The sequence below is a fragment of the Lagopus muta genome, chromosome 11 (genome assembly GCF_023343835.1).
Source record: "Lagopus muta isolate bLagMut1 chromosome 11, bLagMut1 primary, whole genome shotgun sequence".
In the NCBI taxonomy this organism is placed as follows: domain Eukaryota; kingdom Metazoa; phylum Chordata; class Aves; order Galliformes; family Phasianidae; genus Lagopus; species Lagopus muta.
In genome coordinates, this window is record NC_064443.1 from 11,821,826 (window position 1) to 11,841,393 (window position 19,568).

Sequence of the window (19,568 nt, forward strand, 5' to 3'; positions counted from 1 at the left end):
TGGGAAAACTTTCTTCTTAGAGAGAGTGGTGATGCACTGGCACAGGCTGCCCAGGGAGTGGTGGAGTCACCGTCCCTGGAGGTGTTTGACAACTGTGGAGATGTGGCACTGAGGATCAGATGCTTCTATCTGCTCCTCATCTGCAAGTTTCCAGACTGGCCCTATATTAGTTGGAGGAAGTTGTCTTTGGGCCTTGTTCAGTGAAGTGAGTTCACTTGCAGCTGCTTCTACTGCTTCTGTGTGGCTGAAAAACAATGTTTGAGTGAGCATACGGCCATCCTGCATGCTGTGCTGCCCAGGTTTGCTTATTGCTTGTGGCAGGGCAGGCTTTGGGGACGCATCATCTGAGTGATGCAAACCTGCTGCTGCTTAGTGCAATGGGGCAGAATGAGACACTGGGGGTTGGGCTCAGAAGGGGGATGGCAGGGGTGGGAGCCCACCTGGGGACACAGAGATCTTTCCTCTGTGCTGTCAATGAGCCCCACCAACCCAGTAAGGCATCACAGTGCCGATAGAATGTCTCTGTAAAAAGTGCAATAGAAATTAAAATCTCCACTGAGAAAAAAAGCCAGTGGGGCTTTTTGCATCTATTATTTTTATTGTACTCTGGAATGTTTATAAAGTAGATTGCTTTCATCGAGGGAGCACAGCTTTTCTCCCAAGATGTAATTCTGAGGCTTCTTAAGGAAGATTTCTTCTCACAGAGGAAATAAAAGATAGAAATATGATGCTCCCTGACATTTGAACACGCTACTGAGAATCGGAACGGAAAGAAACAAACTCAGAAAGTATCATTTGTACCGCGATCAACTTCAAAAAGTCACCATCTGCTGAGTTACTACCCAGTAACCGCATTGTTGTTGTGATGGTTTGGGACTGTCTGCACCCATGGGGCTGCCCTGGTGCCGTGCCTGCACCAGGCAGAAGGAGGGCAGAAGAAATGACATTTCTTGGCATCTCAGGTCTCTGTTATTTTTCCTTGCTGATTTTATTATAATTCATCATAACAATTCTTTGCCCTCTGTAACTCACCTTGTGCTCACCTTGCATTTTTTTACTCAGTTTGGTCTTCAGCTGCTCATGGACTCCCAGGAAGGTTGCTAACTTTTTAAAATAAAAGTTCCCCATCAAATTCCATGTCTTCCATCAGCCCTTCTCCAGCTTCTGGTGGTGCTAAGCAGAATTTAACCCTCTCTGCTGTTAAGGTTTCACTGCCCCCTCTCCACGTACAAAAGATCCCTCTATGGTAATACAGCTGCATACACCAGCTCATGTCTTTGCTTTCCTGGGTGAACTGGGAACCAATCTACATTGTCAAGGCCACTGTGCCTTTTCTTCTTGCCAGCGTGTTCACTTTCATGCCTTCCCAGTGGCTGATTTTGGGATGGCAGAAAGAAGGCAATTTCATGCCTTCCCTTGTAGCTGTGGTGTTCTGTGCCTGGTGGCCACCTCTATCATGGCAAACAGCTGTATACTTGGCCTAGGCCTGGTGGCCCAAGGGGACCTTGGTGGATTGGTGGCCAGGCAGTGGCTGGTGCCATGAGGTGTGAATGTGTCTGTGCTTTCTGATGTCTTTCTGCCACTGTTGCTCAAATCGCTTCATTTATTGCAAAATGAAGCAACTCTTTAAAAGCTGAATGAGGATCTGGCACAAAACTCATAAAACCAAAGCAACAAAACCCAAAAGATCAGCAATTGCAAAGCGTGGAAATGGTCGATTCTCAGTAAGTTTTATGTTTTTAAGCTTCTTGTAAGTAGAGGATAACTCAAGAAGTTTCAGAAAGCAAAGGGGTTTTAGCAGGGTGAGAGTGCCTTGAAGGACACCAAACAATATCTCTATTTTTCCCTGTAAATCAGCTGCCTGGGGAAGCCACATTACCATTTTGTTGGTGACCTGCTTTGGATTTATCGCCAGGAAAAATCGACATGCACTGAATTGTCTATAATCCTTCCTCAGATGGAGGGGGATGAATGAGCTGGGATTTTGTTTCTTTGTTGAGATGAAATGTAATTACTTTATGGGGTCTGCATGGTGTGTTAAACTCTGCCAATATTAAAGCGTGATACAAGTTACAGAGCTGTGCGGGTTGCTGGAGATTTATGGAATAAAAGGTATAATTTCACACTTCACTGCATTTTATTTTGAAGTTGAATGTTGACGTGCTTTTCAGTTGTTTAGATGTGTTTGTTTAGCCTTTACTCTGGGCTAAGACAAGAGCGCTTGATGAGCAAAGGGCTGTGCTGCTTTGCTTTCTGATGGAAGAGCCAAAGAGTCCCAGCCTCAAAAAACCTCTTGGAATGCTGTGTGTCTGTAAACCATTCATTGCTCGGAGCAGCCAGAAGCGAGCACGAGGGTGGTCAGGGCTGTTGCCCAGGGACTATTGGAGTCATCTTTCCTGGAGGTTTTCAAGAGAAGGGTAGATGTTGAATGAGTAACACAGTTTGGTACGGTGGTGATGGGTTGGTTGATGGTGGCACAAGGTGATCCTAGTGGTCTTTCCAACCTTATTAATTCTATGACTCTAAGACATCATGAGGGATGGGTGTCAGGGAGGAGAGCTGCAGCAAAAGATCCTTAGCTGCTCTCCTTGAAGCTCCACATTTGCAGGATGGAGTCTGGGACATGGCCCTGAATGTGTCCCTGTAGGACAGAGCCAACACTGAGCTCAGCTGCCTCACTGGTGCCTAGATATTGGCAACAAGCAACTGCTTTTAGTATAATATTCATGTTTCCCCCACTAATTCCCTGAACTCATCAGCCTTTTCTGGTAATAGGGTTTCTCCCTTGTGCTGATTTATTAATACTGCATGGAAAAAAGGACCTCCTTAAACTTCTTAAGGAAGACCTCCTTAAACTCGAAAGGCATTGCAATGCAACCAGAACAAAATGTGGGCTGTAGCTCTGAACGCTGTGCTTCACAGCGGTGTCTCTGTCTCAGCTGCTTAATAAGGACTCACAACCGATTTTTAGACAGTCTGTCTGTAATTATTTTCTTCACGAAGTAATTTTGGTTTCACAGGTAAATACCAGTCTCAGCAATTTCCACTCTTCATATGCAATTTGATTTAGAACTGAACATCCTCTGCCTGCTAAGCAGGTATTTATTGTGGCCGAACTTGTCTGACACATTCCTTGCCTGCGTTGCTGCCTGCCCATGGGTTACTCTGCACTCCTCACACCTTGGCTTTCCTGCAGACATGCTGAAGGGCTGCAGCACGCCCTTTGGTTTTTCAAGAGGAACTTTGGGAATTTCCATGGAGACGTGGCAGCAGGTGGTGTGGTGCCCACAGGAGGGACGTTGGCACCAGATGCTCATCCAGAACCACTGTGGTCAATAAACTGTGAATTAATAAGGATTTACGTGATTGTCTGTGAGAGCTGCGTGACTCGTTAAAGTGTGCTCAGTAACCCAGTTACAAAAGTGCCACTATGTGTGCTTAGTAAAAGACTGTAACAAAGACTGTAACTGCTTTAAAATATGGTTATAGGCTGTTGCACAAAGGAGAAGCAGTAACTTAAATATGCACAGGCTTTGAATGCACTTAACTTTATCGTGGGTCGCAGTGAATTATGCAAAGCATGAAAAACAGTTGTCAAAAATACGGAAGAAAGATACAAAGCAAAAATGCAGCCATTCATTCTCAGTGGTAATGTGTTAATGCAGGGGATGGGAAACAGCAGCACTGGAAATGGGAAGGGAACGCTCAGCAAACTGAACTCTTCATTGGAAAAACATTTCCAGAGAATAATCATCATCCATGAGCTTTGAAATTATCTTGAAATGAATCACAGTTCTCCCAGCCAGTCCCTGGGTACAGCCAAGGTGAGGCTGGATGGGCTCTGAGCACCTGATGGAGCTGTAGGTGTCCCTGCTCATTGCAGGGGGGTTGGACTGATGGCCTTTCGGGGTCCCTTCTGACTCAAACAGTTTTGTGGTTCTATGATGACCCAGGGTTGAATGACAAAACTCAGTGCCACCATGTGCCCAATGCAACAAACCCACGGCACCATGGGATCCCTCTTTGGAGAGCCTTCCTGATGAGAAAGCAGCAGCCAAATACTTGCACGGGATGTTTTCTGAGCTGTATGAACACATTATAAAATTACTCAGTGCGATAATAAATGCATCCAGAGCTTTAGTATTTTCCACCTCAGGTGGTAAGGCAGTCGCTGCGAATAGATTGCTGGAGCGAAGGTTTGTGCCTTTAGCACGGCGGTAGCAGATGGCCTAATAAATATGCAGTGCTCTGAAATGACGCCTGTAATTTGTGACCTAGGCTTTTTCTGGTCTCCCACAAAGATAAAACACGCAATCATCCAATAATAAACTTGTTAATAGATAAAAAACCCAAGCGGTGTAATGGAAGCGTTGCTGGAAGCCCAGCAGCATTACAGTGCAGTGACAGTGGTGCTGGGAGCCTGGCCCTGTTGTTTATGGCTGTATGGGACTGTGGCACCCGATGGAGCAGCAGCACCCCAAAACTATTCCTGGTTGGGGGAGGTGGATGAGGCATTGCTCATAGTGACTGCAGTGGGATCCAGAGCATCAGAGGGAGAGCTCCTGTGCTGCTGCTAACAGCAACTTCAACAGGAACCAGAACCAACGAGAAGCACTGTTGTTACATTGACACACTCCCGTGGGTGCTATGAAACCAAGCTTTCAGTTTGTGAGGGAACTGAATTTCAATAGATTTTTTTTCAAAGTGCCAGAAAAGGTGGCAGCTGAGGATGCCGAGTTACTATAGTAACCACAAGAGAAGTGGTGATTATCAGAAGTACCACAGAGGAAAGACAGACCGGATTGTCTTTTTGTTCTGCACGTAATTCATTGCTTAAAAACAATCTCTTTTTTAATATAAAGAAACGCAGTGGAAAAAAAATTGAGTGTGAAATGCATTATGCAAAAACATTCGCATGGATTCTCCAGCCTGTGCAGTCTTGCCATCTGACCCAAAGTTTCAAGATGCACCAAAACTGAGTGTCTCATGTCTGAAGGATACATGAATAATAAGGAGTACTTCTCATGTCTTCTTGCCTTGTAAACATGGCAGCAGAGGAGAAAGGGCAATGCTGCTGTCCTGAGGGGGGGGCGCTTTGGGACAGAGGTGCTCCGTTTGGCGTCACGGAGCTCACATGGCAGCTGAGGACATACAACAAGCAATGCTAAGCAGAAAGCAGTTGTGTACATACAAGCGTGTGTGAGCCAGGATCTGATTTTTGAAGGGCAAAATTATGATTTCATTGAACTCTTAAACTGATTATGGCATTAGCAAGAACAGATATAAATCTTTCTGGGATAAACTGGCTAAGGCAGGGTAAGTAAATTATCTCCACACAGTATCTGTCTTCCTGTGGATTTCAGTGCTACTCGAATCAATTGGTGGTGATATGTTTGTACCTGACACAGAAGCCAAATACACAATCTGATCCTGTGCCAAGCCACTATTAACAGCTGCATTTTCAATTGATTCTTGGATATTCATTAACTGGCATCCATAATTACAAATAATTTACAGACATAACATTTTAAATCACTTGCCAGTGAGCTTCGTAAGCTCACTTTATGACATTCCAATACATTATTCTTAAAAATTCACTGAGTAATCAACTTGCAAATGATTACTGTGGAACAGCACTGGATATAATCAAGTAGAAACTCAGAGCACGAATCGCCAGAAATGGCCATAGATCACTTCTGCCATGTGATGCTGACATCCACTTTAACTTCTTCCAAAAAACTGATACATACTGAACTGCTGGACTCCGAAGCTGCTGTGAGCTTGATGCCATTACAGCCAAACACTTTGCTTCTTCCACAGGCAGCCCCTGCCCTGCACAGTTTCATGGACATTTATTTTGAAGTGCTGTGAATGGTCTGCTCTATCTCCATAGACTTGCTCCGTGGTCAACATGGATATTATACATACAGCAGGAAGAAATCACACTGTGATGCACGCAATTTCAGTCTCTAAGTTGGAACTCTGGGGCCCTCACTGGAAACTGCACTGAAAGACAATGTGGATGGGATACATAAGTTTTGTTCTTATGTTGCAAAGTATAACAGAAAAACTAATTTAAACGTGCAAGGACTGCATGCGTATGGATCATATATACACCTTCCTGCCTTTACATGGAACAAGGCTCCAATTTCTGAGTGTTGAAACAATCGCTCCTTACTGCCATCTCAAATTACAGCAGGAAATAGAGGGCAGCTGGTACCAGAGCTCATCCTACGTTTTTGTTTCTGATGACAAAGGCAGCTGACAAAATAGACACCTTTGAACGTGTCTGTTTGGGCTGTAGTGCGTATCCTGAAAGTACAAAGGAATCCAATAAATGATGAGTGGAAAAAGTTCTCTTTATTTGAGTCAGACCGTAAGCTAGAGATGACCACCACAAAGGCTCTTGATTCACCTGCATTCATTCCCACGTAAAAGCTTTGAATGCTGGAAATAAATGACACTAACAAATAAATGTCTTACCCACTGGAACCTCCACGCTACGTGATTTTCCACTGCAGTACAACTTAATGTGAAACTATAAAAATAAGACACTATGTACAAAATATATTCATTTGTTTGCAAAACTACTGGTTACTTCAAGATTTAAATTACATGATAAATTATGCAGCCCAGTCACACTTCAAAAGCAGTTAAAAGATAAGTCTATTCTGAATACAGAACAGTGTGTCCTCTTGAGCTGACTATGCCAATTCATAGTACTTCCCAGAATTTGGGTCAAAGTAACAGTTCAGACACGGATCATACAATAGAGTCAGGACTTCCTCGTCTTCTTCAGCATTGAGGTCATCTTCACCTGTGTGAGGAATGGAAAGTAGGAGTAAATCACTCTCATTCACTTTGAAAAATCACATGGAAATACCTCTCTGTCAAATGTGACATAATTTCCCTTTGAATTGTATAATCTTCTGACTTTTGAATCGTGACCTTCAGGATAAATGCAGTTCAGTTGGTTTTTTTTTTTGTACACTTCTGAAGACTTGCCTTCAGCTGAGGTGAAATGATGTCATTCAGTTTGCTGAACAGCTGGACTTCACAAAGCCCAAGAGGGCTGTTCAGCAGCAGCACCTTTACTGAGAGCGTATCGAAGTCCTCCTAAGTGGTGTCTTCCTCAGTGTCTGCTTTAGTCCAGCAAAGACAGTCAGTCCTTTCCTAAGGACTGTAGGAACCCAATTGTGTGTTATTAAAATATTCCGCGTGGAAATCAGAAAATTAAGCAGCACAAACATTTCCATTTGAAGACTTGCTGCTTGTCACGTTGGTCTCACAGAACAGCATTCAAGTTTGTTAGCATTCGTAGGGTATTTGTTATTGCTGGTTATAGACACATTAAAGGTAGCTGGTAAAGTATATTCTGTATATTTCATTGTCGTTATTGGGTTGAAGAAATCGTGTGACAAATAAGTCCAATAAGTCCAGCAAGCTTACAGAAGAGTCAATATTGTTGCAATAAATGAGCTCATATTGACTTTTCTGATACAATGAGCTCTTTCACTGTAGGAAGGCTAATAAAAACCAAAGCAAGACTAAAAGATACAGTGTTATCCTGAGACAGGACCTTTAACTATGTATGCAAAGGTATATACCCCAATTAATATTTTCAGATAAGTTGTAAATGTAGATGTCTTAAAATTCGCCTTAAGTGGAGGAAGGCAGTGTGGCATCCTAACTGCTCGTAACGAATGAACTGTGGGACTTCTTAGAAATGCATTTTAATGTCTGGTGTCTGATGTTAAAACCAAACCAAACCAAACCAAACCAAAACAATCATATAAGAGACCTTGCAATATCAGAAACAACAAAATTGAAAAATGGTGTGAATTAGCAGGAGAAATCCAGCCATTTCTCAGATGCATACATAGCTTTATTAGCTTTTTAGAGACAATCAATCCAAATGTTAAAATTTACAGAGATTCAAGCTTTACTGCAGCAAGCCTTGGATTTCATGATCCAGACATCAAGACATCAATCCACATCAAGACACTCTCAGAGACCTTTCACAAATTTATATCCAACGCGTCTTTAACTCAAGGATTACTGTCCAATTCTCTTGGGCTTATTTAGGACTCTTAACAAAACATATTATTTGATTCTTCAAAGCAAGGTCCCTCCTGACAGCAGAGTTCTGTTCTGCTGTCATAAACAATTACAAATACACATCTATGAAAAGATGGCCAATTTGGGGGCCATAATCTATTCTAGACTGTAAATCACTCAGACATCTTCATCCTCAGGCAATCAAAATACACAGGTCAGATTTATGAGATATCACATCGAATTCCCTGGACTTGAAGAAAAATGTAGGTATCTACCCTATTTCCTAACACATAAGTAAGAAAAAAAGAGGGTTTGAAGAAAACAAGATAGATGTTTTATTCTGTTGCTGCCAACTTTCCAGTTTCCACGAAGTTCTTTGTCATTCTCTAAACAAATGCCGTTATGAAGAAAAAAACCTGCAGCCCTTGAGATGGTAACTCAGCAATTTCTTCCTTTGGAAACTGCGCTGAGGTTTCATTTAAGGCTATATTTATTTATTTTTTTCATCAGAAGACAAGTGCCACATATGTAACTGTTCCATCAACTTTAGTCCTAGCATTCTTTCTTTTTTTTTTTCCCCATATTCACTATCATCAATCCGTGATTTTAAACAAGTAAGATGTATTTTTTAATGGGATGAATCTATATTCAACCAGAATGCTAAGAATTTATACCTGCAAAAGTTATTCTTCTATCAGAGGCATGGAAAACTCTGCTAGTTTGAACTGAAAATAATAAGTGATGCTGAACTCAAAAGGTAGCAGTGTAAAAAAACTACTGGAAAGCAGAACCAGCTCTACAGGAACAGCACTCAGAAATGGTTTTCTACCCAGGTCCAGTGTCTTCACAAATTCCTACCTGTAATGCTCTGATTTGGTGAAGATTTTATGTGCTCTTCCAATTTCTGGCTTGCAGGAGTGATGGGGGGACTGAATGCATCCAGCCAGTCTCTGAAAAACACAAACCAAATCAGAACTAAAAGCACAGTTTGTGTTCCTATTTGTGATTTTAGTATTATAAAAATATAGTTTACAGCTAACACTATTTAAAAAGTTAAGGCTTCCTTCCTTCCTTTGCATTTTCACCTTTCACACTGAAAAACTTCAGCTGGTATTACTCTCTCAACAGAAGGTGTGATCCATAATCCCCAGAGCTGTGCTCTGAAAGCTTATGGGACTCATCAGAGTCCTTTGCTGCGGAACAGACCTGGGAGAAGCCACCTGTGTTTGATGACACTGTAGAGGTCAACCAAAAATCCTGGGGAAAAAGGCTTAATGGCAATGCAAGAGCTGTGTTTGGTTACCTTTGATTTGGCACTGCTTGGCGCCCCTCTATAGCATCATAGAATCACAGAAGCAGAGGATCATCATGGTGGAAAAGACCACTAAGATCATCTGGTCCAACTGGGTGACCCAGCAAGTGTTAGTGCTATAGAATTTGTTACATGTTATAGTTAAAAATCTGTTATTGACCATAACATAGTTCTAGTTGCTGACCATAAGACAGAGAACACAGCTGTCACAAATCTGTGTTGATTCCAGGAAGAAAAAAGTTTTGATGTAATCTTTATCATAGACGAGAGACTATGGGACTTCTTCACCTATTTAATTTTATAGGCAGTTTATGCCTCTGCTGAACACTACTTTGTGACAGCTTTTAAAAATGATTTTCGCATTATCATACATTGATGCAAAGTTCAGTGTTCATTTCCGATATGCCACTTTATGATACACTGCCTTTGATTGTTACAGCTCAAAAAAGGAAAACAGAACAGTCCTTTTTATTGTTATTGCTATTGCTTTTTATTGCAAGCTGAAAGGTAGACATTTCCACTGAGAAAGTGGATAAGGAAGCACATGTGTGAGATTTCATTCAAGTAACAGAGGCAGAGAAACGCAGCCCTGGAGGGACACATCCAAGACACAAAGTTCAGGCAATCCTGCAGCTGACCACGTCTCATAGTTCTTTTCATAGAAGAAGCTAATCTCTGTACGCTGTGCATAGCTGATGTTTCATTATGTTCCCATCTCTCCTGCTCAACAGTTAAAAGCTATAACACATTCAGACTTCCACATCACCATTAACTAAACTCAGTGATTGAAATTTAACATTTGAAATGGAATTCAAGGGACCTCAGTAAATCATCTCATTCTGATGGAACCAGATCCATCCTTTTTGACCAATGTATTTCACTGCAAGGCAACGGAAATAGATGGGAAAGGGGTCATTAAATTCCCCTGTGTTTGCTTCATGCTGGTGGAACTGAGCAGCTCTATTGAGTTAAGTTAGTTTGGAGTTAATTCAGTTTGTCTGGCCATGGCTGTTCCAACAGCTGGTACAAGAACATTTTGCATCCAACTTGTGCTAGAGGCCAGAAAGATCAGCTAGGGCTGTGCAAGTAACTTCAGCTTCCAGGGATTCCTCTAGAAAGGATGAATTTTCCCAAAGCTTGACAGATTTCTTTACACTGCCCGGCTGTATCAATTGTCCAACACCAAGAAAACAGGTGATGTACTTCTACTTTCTGAAAAGCCTTGAAGATCTCACGTAAGATTTGTTTCTGACAGAGAGATCTGGAAAGGCTTAGGCATGTGCTGTAATTGCTAAAACATGCCAGTTGCTTTTCTGTTGGTTGTTGTTAGTTTTTCTGCTACTTCTGGACTTGCTGTTGATTCCACCCCATCTCCTGCTGGCACGCACACATCATCTGGGGTGAATTTGGGGACAACCACCTATCAGTTAGCAGTCAAAATGGAAAAAACTAATTTTCTGCCTCAGGAAACAGAACTGCTGGTGTAGAAATCCAGCAAGTAGTATAGGAGATTTAAAGGAAAAGATACAGATTTTTCCATCATTTCAATATGTCAAAAACATACTTCACATTTTTCTTTAATCCCATCATTCTGTTTTCACATATATGTCCAACTTCCAGCCATTCCCCCTCTGCTGCTCTGCCAATGAGAGCTGGTACAACTCATCCCCACAATATGCTTGCCCAGAGATCTCATTATTAGCTTTCTCTGTCACTGTGTACCATTTCTGTATTCCATGCATACACCCAAAGATTCTTCATTTACACCAAAGCTTTGAAAGCTTTCAGGAACAGTTAAGTAAATGCACATGATATCCAGTGGGATGGTAGAGAAGGATGGTGCTTGGTCTCAGTCTGATTAACAAATGTAGTTAGAAAAGTAAAGAAGCATTAGAGCATATACACAGTTCTACAGGTTTGGAAGAGTTTAGAGATACATATTTTTCACATAAAATATATTCCAGATTATTTCTAAAGAAAAAAAGGCAGTAGGTACCAGTAGGAAATCAGAGAGGATATTGGTAGGAAGGAAAGAAAGATAATAAGGTAGTTATCTCCAAAGGAAAAGACAGAGACCTTTCACTCACAGAACACAGAAGGAGGAAGGGTGTGCCATTAAACCAGTACCTCTCCTAAATTCACAGTTCTTAATACTCCCATCTCTGCAGGGTCCTCCTGAAAGAGTAAGACTGAGAAATCAGAGGCGGGATGATTTGTCACCAGCTGGATGATTTTGTCCTTTATTTAGTTCTTCAGTTATTTAATTCTGGTGTAAATAAGTTGCTCACTTTCCTCTTTATATTTCTTTTGAGGCATCTGGATCAGTTGACGTGTTATTATTTGTTCCAGTAGGGGCTGGTGTAAGAGCATGGGATTTTGGTGGTTCCAAAGGGAGGCAGAGGTATGTGGATTTATGATCGATGCAAGGGAGATGTGTGGCAAGTTTATTATTTCCTATTAAAACATTAAATTATTGTTAAACTATTTCTCATTATTAAAATATAAAAATTGTTTCTGGGGCAGACTTCTTTAAGAAGCTTCTTTATCTCCCTAAAACAGAAAAGCTAATCAAGCACTCTGACTAATTAAAACACTCCATTTATGCTATCAGTGCCTCAAGCTATAACCAATACCATCAAAATGTAATAAACTATCTAGAGCTTCTCTGATAACAGTGCTGAATGCTAACTATTGTCTTTTGACATTGTGAGTTTTGTTGTCCAGAGCCTCCCAACAGCTTTCGCACACATTCAGATCGGCCAGCATCTTTAATGCTGGCACTGAAAGTCTGAACTGTTTTCAAAGCTATTCTCCATACCAAGATAGAGTAAAACATACTTGATATAATCTTGCCATGTCATATTCTTCTCCTTAAAAAAAACCAACCTTTTGGAGAATAAATGTCATATATTGAAAGATCACACGATAGCTGAGCTGTGATAGAAAACAGGAGCAATCTTTGGGACTTATCAACACTTTTTCAGTTTTATGACAGAGGATTTGCAGAAAGTGGTGTTCATTGGTAAAATCTATTGAGAAAATTAGCAATGCCTTTTTAAGCAGCACTTAAACAAAGATTTAATCAGAGACAATCCCATATTAAATTTTTCCATGAGCAATAATACCATCAACAGAAGAATGAATAATCAGAGGCTTTGATTTCAATCTTGATGAATGCCACTGATACTCTTATTTAGTTACAGATTTCTTCTTAGGCTGTCCTGCTAGCTGGACTGAGAAAATGGCAAGCCTCATAATAAAAGGATTTTAAGCATTCCTGTGAATGGAGATAGCATACTTTATCACTTTTCTTTTGGATGAGATTTAATTTCTACTACTTTAATCAATGGGATCATTTAATTCACATTATTAACAAAATTAAATTGCTTTGAAGTTTTAGTACAACAGCTTTGTCTGATGGTCTACGTGGGGATTAAAAGGAATATTCAAAATGTGAGGTCAGCCTAGCAGTGCACTGAAGAAATGCAAGGCAAGTGCTGCACTGCATCGAACCAGGGACTGAAAAAGTGACATCAGTTTTGTATTGGGAACAAAACGTGACGTGGACTGAAGAGCACAGTGAGGAACACAAAAGATGATATTTAGCTGCATAAAATTCCTAGGAAATTCTTATGAATCCTGGAAGAGAACTTGGCCGTGCCTGAGCGGTAACAAGAGGAGCACATTTGTGGAGTTGGTTTTTTTACAGTGAATAATTTGATTCACTCTGTGGAGGAGCAGAGGAGGCTCCTGTATGAATCAAGACTACAAAAATATTTGTAGAGAAAAAAGATCAGCTCTTGTCAGCTTTTGCTACTGCCATCTAAAACCTTAGCACATACTGCTGTCGCACTAATAGTATTTAATAACACTGAAGCAGATTCTACGGCACATGCTCCAAGTAAATACCTTACCATGGTAGGTGAATGCAAAGTATGAGCTCCTATACAAAAGTAGTTCAGTGTAGCTTGGATATTTGTTATGGCTGAGATGAACACCTATTTTTCCCCAATTTATTTGGATTTTTATGATGTTTATTTAGAAGAGGTTGATAGAGATCAACTTAATACCCAAATAGGTCAGTGCAGTCACCTCGCTTTTGGTACAGCCCCTCACCCATTGCTGTATCTTTTTTGGAGACTCCATCACTTTTAGGCTCCTATAGCAGATCTGAATTTTCAGTTGTGCACAAACCTGCTGAACTTCAAGGTTGTGTGGAACTTCATTAACTTACATCAGGTTGGCTATAAACACTGATTTGGTTTCTGCTTTGTAATATATTATGTATGGATGCGTAATGAGTTTTTTTTAATAGAAACATTTCCACAGAAATAAAGCCTTCAATACTAGTTTCAGTAGTGCAGCAAAGACTTCTGAAGGCTATTAACATTCAGATGTAGAAATCAAATTTCGTGTGCAACCTGTATACCTCTGTAACAACTGTGGAGCTGTCTTAGCCTTACCTTGCCCACTTTGGCATCTAAAATGCTTTAAACAATTTCAGTTGTGAACATTCTTATAAATTCTCACAAAATATGCCCTAAATCAAAAAACATTCAGTATGAATTTTTAAATCAGTACTTCTCATTGCCCTGCAGCTTCAGATGGGAAGCAGTGAGTGTAACATAGAACTGAGCGAGCATACAGAAGGAGAAAGAGATACTACTAAAGGAAGAGGGGGAGTATTTATATACACAAATCAAAGAGTTTTGAGTGAACACTGTAATAACAATCTTGAAAAATAACATAAATATGCATGTCTGTATGGCTTTGCATGAGCTGAAAACTGTATTTTAAAAAGAAATATCACAGGGATTTAAGGTTAATCTGGCAACGTGTTGATGACTCAAAAAAATGCAAGACATGAGCTGCATTGTATTATTTTCCTGGAGTGTTGTTGTAGTCTCAAAATATCATTAAATCAGCACAAACCAACACTTATCATTTCCTGCACATTTTTCACAGTGAGCTGCATTCTGACTATGAGTAATCTGTTAATCTGTTCTTTGCCTCACAATCCGTCAAAGTGACAGATTCATTCCATCCCTAATACATAATATCTTCATTTGCTGTATGCTTTACTGGAACTTTCTTCTTTTGCTACCACTGAGATTTAGAAAATCGTGAGTGTATTTACAAAATGACTTTTTCCTTTCTCCAAGTCACTTCAGCAAGTCCAGCCCACCAAACACTATACTACTAATGGAGGCAAAGAGATTTAATAAAAAAGCATAGAATTGTCTAATTTCCAATGAATTAATAACTAAAAAGAGATCATAAACAGCCCAGATGCAACCATGCATGAAAGACTTGAATCTGTTCCTCTTGGGGACTTATCAGAGTATGTGTTTGTGTATTGGTGATAGATTGGATTCAGGATGATAAAGGAAATGTGAATTCTACTTATTGAGCAAGATATTTGGGTGCTGTAAGTTGCTGTTACTTGTGTGGACATTATGACCAGGCTGACTGGTAGCAGGTCAAAGTTTGGCCTCTTGATGCTTTCCCATTTTTCTTTTATTATGTGAGTTCAAATGATAAATTTGTGCAGGATATTTGAAACATGCTGCTCATGTTCACCAGTCTAAAAACAAGAATGATCTGAATTTGGAGGTTTTACTTCTTTGTAATTCACATAATTGTGCTGTTTGGTCAAGTTTTCGTAGTTAAATACATGAAGCTTCTGTCACAGTTGGAGGTTTTCAAGATCAGGCTGGATGGGGCCGCGGGCAGCCTGGTCTAGCAGCAGATGTGGAGGTTGGTGGCCCTGCCTGTGGCAGGGGGGTTGGAACTTGATGATCCTTGAGGTCCCTTCCAACCCAAGCCATTCTATGATTCTATGATAGTTTCTGTTAAATAACGGTAACATTGTGATTTACTTAAAGACCAGACCTCTAATGCATCACCCTGTTGACTTGCTGGCTGCATTATAGTTTTAATGTTCAGTAGTGAAGTAAATGACACTAAAATAGAAAACCAGTTTTATCATCTAACTAAAGTAAAAGACTGGCCCTTTATTCTTTGCTGGCTTAGATTCACTTGTCTGAGACCAACTGTATACATCACAAGTAAAGAATCTGCAAATGTGTTTTAAAATTCCAATATATTAATCTAATCTTAAACAAGAGAGTTCTAGTCATGTAAGTCAGATATTCACTGGTCAATCAACTAGATTTCCACACTTAATTAAGCATCTGTTAGGAAAGGTTTGCTTCTTTTTTCACGTATTTTTAGCAATTATTTAAACCATACGTTTAAAAAATTATACTTTACTGTTCCACCATTCAAGAAACACCTGAATCCAGCACCCAATGAGTCTTGTCACAATTAAAGTAATTCCTTTTCTCCGCAGTCAGCCGCTAACAGCACCTCACTGCTCTGCCCATCCTGAATGTAGGCTGCATCCCATTTAACTTTTAATGGATGACACGCAGCCAGAGGGCTTTTAAAGATCAGTGGAGAGAACATGACTCAACAGAACACTAACTTTAATATTATCAAACTTGTTAAAGGTGATGCAGCTGAATGTTCCCAGCCTGTGAAAATTACCTTTCTTTTTCAAGAAAGTGAAAAAAAAAATGCTAGGGAACTCTGACCTTCTGGTGTATTAATACAATGAATGGTACAGCATGGAGCCGGAAACTTAATCATTACCAACAAAGGGAGAAGTATGCTGCCTTGCTCTAATTTTTGAAAAACATCATGTTTTGTCACCAACAGCAAAAGGAATCAAAAGCAACACTCTGTATGATGGATCAAAGCAATTACACAAATGATAGCGGGGCGGCAGGAAGGGAGGCGGTGGGCACTTGTGCCCTTGGAAACCCAGGCAGTTTGGCAGTTTTACTTTGTAAGAAAAAAATACGGATCTCTTTCAGACATCCCACCAGGAACAAGGGATGGCGAGTCAGTACGTGAGCAGCCAGCACGTGCTGCGTCCTGGGAAAGCCTGAAACAGTTGGCTGTTGGCCACAGAAAGTTCAGCAATGCACAATTCCAGTCCGTAGCGCTACTCAAACACGGGCTGCTGCAGAAACAAACCGGCTGATTTGCTTTCTGTGGGCAGCAATAAACAGAAAATCTTTTGTCTCACCTCAAGTAGGCACCGACGCTTTGTTCAGGGAAGAGTGACGATGAAATGTACCTAGCAAAAATGCTGTGGGGCCGAATACCATCAGCAGTTCTCTTGAAAGGCTATTCAGCCAAGCATCATGGAGATGCAAAGGACAGCATCCGAAGCAAATGCTTAGGCACTAGGTACTGTTTGGTGCTGACATTTTGAAATGCCCCGTGTCAGGGTTCTCAAGCAACTTAGAGTACCCCTAAACTGTGAGTTTAGTAACTTCTGTCCCATTGCAAGAATGGGAATACAGCTAGGAACTAAAAAAAGAAAACACAACAAAAAGCAACAACGACAACAAGAAAACATGTACAGGGGACACTGGGGGACCTAAGACATATCTGTTAAATGCTATTTTTCCTGCTGTAAGAGATTGAGCCCATTGACATGGGTGAAGACCACAAGAGACAAGAACCAAGACTAACATGGGGTATGCAGCTCTGCATTTTCCTGCATAGTCCAGGCATAGAACACATGGTTAGGAGCATTTTCCATGTTTTATATTTTAGTCTTTTAGTCTTCCATGCTCATGCTGCCATGACTTCATGTTCTCAGATTCCCATACAAGAGAAAGTCATTTCTGGATTATTTTAACAAGCTTTTGCATGTTAGCCACTCCGTTCTCAACAACCTTTCTGCAGCTAAGCTTTTTACCATCGTGATTAAAAAATTTAACCTTTCCAATTAGATGTTTCCTGTGCCATTTGCTTCTATTGTCATGTTCTTTTTCATGCATATTATAGCCTGACAAATGCAGCAGAACTTTGCTAATTCAGATTAACGATGGGGAGATCTATTGCAAATTACACTATTTTGTGGATGAGTAAAGTAACTGAATGAGTACAATGAAAAAGCAAAGCACATTTTTTGATACGTTGTTCTTGTTCACTTATTTTGACAACTGTTGTGTAATTTCCTAATAGTTCCTAATGTAATAATTTCTGTTTTGCAGAAATAATGGAGTTGTATGACTTCCATCTTCTAATGAATCACAAAAATAAATATGCTTCTTTGTAAAACACATCCTTTAAATTTCCTTCTCAACTCTACCCTATTAGAGTACTTATGCCCTTACCTGGAAATATGGGAGACAAATATGTTTTACAACTGAATTTTACAGCATGCATGGTAGAGAAGTTCTGGTGTAGCACAAATAAATGTTATAACTACAATCTTTCTTCTGCTGCATCACTTTATAGGTGAGCTTAATCTTAACTGAATATGAGTGGTAGGACGACATGCATCAGCTACTGGCATATTTAATTTTCTTCTGGGACAGATGAGAATACCTGAATGGCAGTCTAAAAACTGAACATATCTTTAGTTTTGGTACTTCAGTGTTTGCAGAGTTTATGGTTGTGTGCTAGAACTGTTGATACTATACACAAATTTCATGTGCTGTGATCACGGCAACATTTATGGCAGGAGTAGGTTATGAAAAAGACTGGTACCAGAAACTTTATAAGAAAGTGGGAAAATAATTTACTTTCTAAAATTAATAGGGAGCAGTCATAAAAGGCAACTACTGCTTGTTCATTTTTTGTTATATGAATATGAATTACTTCCACTGGAGAGATACCTTCACCAAAAAAAGACAAGAAAGTGTTTTTACTTTCTTCTTTTGGGTTGTATTGAAAGGAAGAATGATGACACACCAATCATTCTAATGGAATGGTAGGTTACAATGACAGGACAGCTTGCTTTAGTCAGCCTGCACCATGCCAATGTCAGGTAAGGTCAATGACTATTTATCATCTGCCAATGACTGCAGGCCCTTATCAGCCTGTTATAGAGACAAGGAACTTCCTATCACATCCACAAGAGGCAAAGCTTCAAGGATTTAAACTACAGTACAGTGTGACACTTTTCATAGATAGCACATACATCTAGACAAAAAGCCAGCTTGAACTGCATCATCTATTTCCCATAAACACTTCATAATATCATTGGATGTCGTTAACATTCTAGGAACCAAACCTGTTCCTTGGTTTTAAGCTGATTCTTTTTAGTTTGTAACAAAACCATGATGGAAATTAAGGTAAAAATGAACATTTCACAGAAGCAGGAGCTGACTTGCAGGTCCTGAATCCTATCCCTTTAGAGCAATGGTAATGCTCTCTTCTCATAGCAAAACTTACAGAGGTAATAACTGATGTGAACACAGGTCAGAGAATCACAGACAAGTACAAGACACTGGAAAGAGTAGATGGGGATGTGGCAAAATGGCATCTCATAGCTTCATCAGTTTCTTACAGGATGAAACCCACAGCAGAGCTATAGACAATGCTTCCAAAGATCATTTTCTTTGACTGAGACACTAATGAACTTCTGCAGACTGCAGTCAGCCTAGGAAAAGCTGTCACTCCACACTTTGGAAGGTTGTTAGTGTTGAGCTGTTAATATATGAAACCCACCAGCAATTAATTACAAAAATAATAATTTGTGAATGAAACATGGCTTCATCACTCATTCTTTACTTGGATGCTATTGACAAATAAGCTTTCTCATACAATGAAGCCTGTGTTGTATGAGCTGGTCTTGAATTCTTGGCCATAGCCCAAATCAGGCAGATATTTACTATTATCAAACCTCTGTGCCCACAGTTCACTATGGGAATTCATATTTTTTAAACATACAGAACCAAATGTCTGGGTACAACCTAAATAAAGCATTGCCTGTGTAGGTTTTATATAAAATTACTGAAGTAAAACAAACTTCCTTAGAAAAGACACCTAACGATGTGCTGAAATATTTATGTCCTGCCCTCGCATGGTTTCTGTGAACAGCTGTTTGAACTTCAGAGGAACAAATTTAATTTGGTAGATTGGGAAGAGCTGAGCAGGATGCCAGCTGAGGAGCTGGGGAGGCAATGCTTATAAAGACAGATCTCAACTTAAAAAAATACCTCTCAAAGATGAAAAATCAGCTTTTATCAGAAATAAATTTTCTGAAGAGCATCTGTAGTTCAGGAAATCTATTCATACAATTAGGCTAAATATCTTTTCTACAGAACAGTTCCTCACTTTGCAGTTCAGTACTGCTGCAATTCCTCTGTCATATTAACTTCCTTTCAGCATT

At 40.1% G+C, this 19,568-nt stretch overlaps 1 protein-coding gene across 5 annotated transcripts in view; it reads right to left on the bottom strand.

Moving 5' to 3' along the window:
* Positions 1–4,952: 4,952 nt before the first annotated feature.
* Positions 4,953–19,568, bottom strand: part of CFAP20DC (CFAP20 domain containing) — a 62,973-nt gene continuing 48,357 nt past the window's right edge. For 3 of the 5 annotated variants that reach the window (XM_048957894.1, XM_048957896.1, XM_048957895.1), the window contains exons 16-17: positions 8,917–9,008; positions 5,847–6,817 (exon numbers count right to left, since the gene is read on the bottom strand). In XM_048957894.1, coding sequence (XP_048813851.1) covers positions 6,705–6,817; positions 8,917–9,008 — 205 coding nt within the window. In that variant the 3' untranslated portion in view covers positions 5,847–6,704. Of the gene's footprint in view, positions 6,818–8,916; positions 9,009–19,568 lie in introns of all 5 variants that reach the window. The other 2 variants (XM_048957899.1, XM_048957897.1) reach the window with 2 other exon arrangements.